General features: G+C 68.4%; 2 protein-coding genes across 2 annotated transcripts in view; both read left to right on the top strand.

Annotated features, from left to right (window-relative positions):
• The window catches only part of PPP1R16A (protein phosphatase 1, regulatory subunit 16A), a 24,061-nt gene extending 22,648 nt beyond the window's left edge, over positions 1-1,413 (top strand). The window contains exons 7-10 of the mRNA XM_010837580.1: positions 54-129; positions 203-332; positions 493-658; positions 841-1,413. Coding sequence (XP_010835882.1) covers positions 54-129; positions 203-332; positions 493-658; positions 841-1,215 — 747 coding nt within the window. The 3' untranslated portion in view covers positions 1,216-1,413. The remainder of the gene's footprint in view (positions 1-53; positions 130-202; positions 333-492; positions 659-840) is intronic.
• A 91-nt stretch (positions 1,414-1,504) lies between these two features.
• GPT (glutamic-pyruvate transaminase (alanine aminotransferase)) overlaps positions 1,505-4,546 on the top strand; it is a 4,414-nt gene continuing 1,372 nt past the window's right edge. The window contains 6 exon segments of the mRNA XM_010837579.1: positions 1,505-2,355; positions 3,442-3,607; positions 3,848-3,937; positions 4,012-4,120; positions 4,291-4,424; positions 4,513-4,543. Of these exon segments, the coding sequence (XP_010835881.1) occupies positions 3,446-3,607; positions 3,848-3,937; positions 4,012-4,120; positions 4,291-4,424; positions 4,513-4,543 (526 nt within the window). The 5' untranslated portion in view covers positions 1,505-2,355; positions 3,442-3,445.

The following is a 4,546-nucleotide window of genomic DNA, read 5'->3' as shown; positions in this document are numbered from 1 at the left end:
GATGAGCCCGCAGGTTCTGCAGGCCTCAGCAGCCCCGTCACTCTGGCCCACAGGTGCGCCTGGTAGAGCTGCTCGTGGCACATGGGGCTGACCTGAACGGCAAGTCCTTGATGGATGAGACGCCTCTCGGTGAGCCGGGGGCCGCGTCCTCGCGGTGTAGGGGGCGCGTGGCGGGGCCCATGACCCTCCGGCTCCTCCACAGACGTGTGCGGGGACGAGGAGGTGCGCGCCAAGCTGCTGGAGCTGAAGCACAAGCACGATGCCCTCCTGCGTGCCCAGGGTCGCCAGCGCTCCCTGCTGCGCCGCCGCACCTCCAGCGCCGGCAGCCGTGGGTGAGTGCCTGCCCCACCCGCCAGGCCCCCGCGGCCCCACCCCGTGGGCTGGGCCCAGGGCTTTGTCCTCGCTGAGGTCAGCTGGCAGCCCAGGGTGCCAGCCCGGGCAGAGTCCGCAGGGAAGGCGATGTCTTCCCACACCCTCTCTTTGCGCCCCTAGGAAGGTGGTGAGGCGGGTGAGCCTGATCCAGCGCACCAGCCTGTACCGCAGGGAGCACGCCCAGGAGGCCATCGTGTGGCAGCAGCCCCCGCCTGCCAGCCCCGAGCCATCGGAAGAGGATGAGGACCGCCAGACCGACGCAGAGCTCCAGCCGCCGCCCCTGGAGGTGAGCCTGGCCCGATCCCACACCCTGGTAGGGCCAGTGACCCTGTCCTCAAACACAAGAGCCACACGCTCGGGGGTCAGCTCCACCCCCACCCTTGTTTCGGCTCCTGGACCACCGTGCTGCCTGGGGCCCCGGGCCAGAGCGCGCCTGCTGATGGCCTCCAGGCCACGCTTCCCCCACAGGAGGAGGACCCCGAAGAGGCCAGGCCGCACAACGGCCGAGTGGGAGGCGCCCCAGCACGGCACCTGTACTCCAAGCGGCTGGACCGGAGTGTCTCCTACCAGCTGAGCCCCCTGGAGAGTGCCTCCCCTGACGCCTTGGTGCTTGCCAAGGCCCACCACACCCTGGCAGATCTCAAGCGCCAGCGGGCCGCTGCCAAGCTGCAACGACCCCCAGCTGAGGGGCCCGAGGCTGCTGAGGCTGGCCTGCCTGTGGACACTGAGACCCCCCAGCCGGAGAGTGGCTGTGGGGCGAGTGGAGACCCGCCCCTGCTCAAACTCACAGCCCCCTCAGAGGAGGCCCCCGTGGAGAAGAGACCGTGCTGCCTGCTCATGTGAGGGGCCGGTGGCTGGGGTGACGAAGGTCCCACTGCCCAGCCCTGCGCTCCTGCTCTGCGTGCCCAGTGCGTGTCCCAGGCCAGGCTGCCAGTCTCCCTGAGGAATAGACCTGGGGCAGAAGCTGTACCTGGGAGACCGCTGGCTGCAGAGACCTAGTGTTGTTCTGTGACTCTCGATAAAGGGCTCTTCTGCCACTGCCTTGTCGTGTGTCTCAGCTGGGCCTCTGTTGCCAGCAGGGAGCGGCTGTGTTGCTGGGCCTGGGTGCGCCTGCCCCGTGAGCACCGAGGCCCGTAGCGCACGCTGGGGCTCGCTCAGGGTGCCCAGCCCCGCGTGGGTGTGGGGCACATGCCCGTCAGGCAAGAAGCCTAGCCCTTCTGCACCCTGCCTCCCAGGCTCCTGGAGGCCCCTCTGTAATACTTTGCTTTCTTGAGCGGAAGAAGTAGCTTTGGAAGGACACTCCTTGGAGGGCCAGGGCTGAGGGTGTCCTCGTTGGAGGGCAAGGACCCTGCTTTAGAAGAGGAGAGGGTATTTCCCATAAGGCTCTTGGCCAGAGCCAGCAGGGCAAAGCGGTTCAAGGCTCGTGTCAGAAGCCTCCCTGTCGGGGGTGGGTTCCCCGTTCCTGGCATGCAGCCCCGGGGCCCTGGCTGCCAGCTTCCGCTTGGGCTGGCAAACAGGCTCTGAGCTGGCCAGGCATGATGCGTTAGGGTGACAGGGCTGCTTAGGGGCCTCACTTGGGAGGGCTTGGGCCCTGCCAGCTTGTCTGTCCCCGGCAGGTTGCTTGGCCTGGCCACGAGTGCTAGGTGCCATAGGCTGGGGTCACCCTCTCTGCTGGACACTGACTTACCTGGTCAGCCCAGGGTCCGCGGTCCCACCCTTCCCTGAACATGAGTGGTTGGAGGGATGTCCCCAGCAGAGCGGGGGGTTGCGGGGGCAGGCTGCCGGTTAAATTTAGCGTGTGGGCCGGGGCGGCTGCCCAGGGTCCACTCGCCACCACAGCTGCCACTTGGGCCCTGCTGCCAGGGGGCGGGCAGAGGCGGGCTCCGCCTGAGCCTGGGCCCGTATCAGCCAGCGCTCCTGCCTGGGGGCCAGAGAGGCCTGCGCTCTGGGAGGCAGCGGTGGCCGAGGAGCAGGAGGCACGAGGTGAGAGGCCAGCTGCCTGGGCTCCGGTTTCCTCTCCCGCCCGCGGGAGCTGAGGGGCTGGCGTGCCACAGGCCTGTCCAGCTCCGCTGAGAGGGCGCTCCCTGACCCTCGGCGTGGGGTTGGAGCCTGGGGCTGGGCAGGCCACATGGGGCCTATCGCTCCCTGCAGGGCCTGCAGAGGTGGGCCCCGAGGCTTATCACAGCTCCCTTCCCACTCTTTGCACCAATCAGGAGCCTCAGGGAGGGGGCGCTTAGGTCACCTTGCCCCCGGTGCAGCCCCAAGGGCAGCTCCAGGCTGGTACGTGTTTGGCAAAAGGGCAGGACAGCAGTCCAGAGCTGCAGAGGTGTCCCGAGGGCCCTGCGAAGGCCCGGAGCTGCCCAGCACCCCCACTCCCAGCACCCCAGCTCAGAGACTCCAGCCTTGCAGCACCGATGGGGGACCAAGCTCCAGACACAGGCTCTTGCTGGCCCAGGCCTGGCCCCAGCGCAGGAGGGCCTCGCTCCCCTCCCCCAACAGCCCCAAGATGCCTGAGGCCTGGCTCAGTTACCCGGGAGACAGGCCTGCTCTGCTGGCCGGGAGCAAAGATGGGGGGTCCGAGAGGGCTGGGCCTCGGCCGAGCCCTACTGGGGTAACTATGCTGAGGTCCTGGGCCTTAATCCCGCTCGCTTGGGGGCCCAGCCCTCCCAGCTCTGTGGACCCCTCAGGGCGCTCACCCCCTCCCTGCCCGCAGGCCTGGTCCCACAGAGCTGCTGGCACCTTCTGCCTGTCCCTGTCCCATGTGGGTCTCCTGTCCCCTGTCCTGGGGACGCTGGGCGGGCACCAGGCCTCACCCCAAGCCCCGCCTGCCTTCTCACCCACTCTCTGTGGCTCCCAGGGCAGATCTGTGCCCAGGTGGGCGGGGCCTGGCAGTCCGGCTCCTTCAGCCTCTTCTGTCCTCTCAGTGGGGCCAGCAGGCTGCAGCCAAGAGGGCGCCCCTTCCCAGGCTCCCCCTTCCCAGCCCTGGCCCATCGAGCCTGGACCAGCTGACCTCACCCCTGCTTCTGGATCCTGCTGCCTCCTGAGCCTCCTTCCTGCCCATCTGAGCAGAGTCATGGCCTTGAGGGCAGGTGAGCACAGCCAGGAGGCAGCAAATGGGCTGAAGGAGAAGGTGCTGACACTGGACTCCATGAATCCTTATGTCCGGAGGGTGGAGTATGCGGTGCGAGGCCCCATCGTGCAGCGGGCACTGGAGCTGGAGCAGGAGCTGCGCCAGGTATGGTCCTGCCCTCCGGGCCTGGCGAGAGGACCCCAGGCGGTACACCCTACCCCCCAGCCCCCAACCTCCCGGGCCTGGCAAGAGGGGCCCAGGCTGGTCCCCCAACCCCTGCCCGCCCCCGGGGCCTGGTGAGAGGGCCCCTGTCTGGTCCCACGTGCCCCGCCCCCACCTCCTTAGGAGACAAGGCCTGTGGGAGTGATAAGCTCCCCCATCACTGCGCTCCCCGCCTCCCTCCAGGGCGTAAAGAAGCCCTTCACCGAGGTCATCCGCGCCAACATCGGGGACGCACAGGCCATGGGGCAGATCCCTATCACCTTCCCGCGCCAGGTGAGGCTCAGCACTGCCCTGCACCCTCCCCCCATCAGCCCGTGGACCCTGGCCTCAGCACTCACTCCTCCCAGGTCCTGGCCCTCTGCGTCCATCCCGATCTCCTGAACAGCCCTGACTTCCCCGACGACGCCAAGAGGAGGGCGGAGCGCATCTTGCAGGCGTGTGGGGGCCACAGCCTGGGTGAGCGCCAGAACCCGCCCAAGCCTGGGGGAGGGGTGGTGAGCAGGAGCTGGAGGGAGGCTGTCCCGGGAGAGGGGTGGGCCCGCTGGAAGGGGGGCGGGTCTCCTCCGAGGGCAGCGAGGGGACCTCACTTGTCCCACCCCGGCCGTCCTGCCCCGTTCCCCGCTCAGGGGCCTACAGCATCAGCGCTGGCGTCCAGATGATCCGTGAGGATGTGGCGCGGTACATCGAGCGGCGCGATGGAGGCATTCCTGCCGACCCCAATAACATCTTTCTGTCCACGGGGGCCAGCGATGCCATTGTGGTAGGCCGGGGCCAGTGCGGGAAGCCACCGTGGCTCCTAGTGCGCAGCCGGGAGGGTCTGCCAACCCCACCTCCCATCCCGCCCGCAGACGGTGCTGAAGTTGCTGGTAACCGGCGAGGGTC

The sequence above is a fragment of the Bison bison genome, unplaced genomic scaffold (assembly GCF_000754665.1).
Source record: "Bison bison bison isolate TAMUID 2011002044 unplaced genomic scaffold, Bison_UMD1.0 scf7180017864078, whole genome shotgun sequence".
In the NCBI taxonomy this organism is placed as follows: domain Eukaryota; kingdom Metazoa; phylum Chordata; class Mammalia; order Artiodactyla; family Bovidae; genus Bison; species Bison bison.
This window is presented reverse-complemented; position numbering and strand designations above follow the sequence as displayed.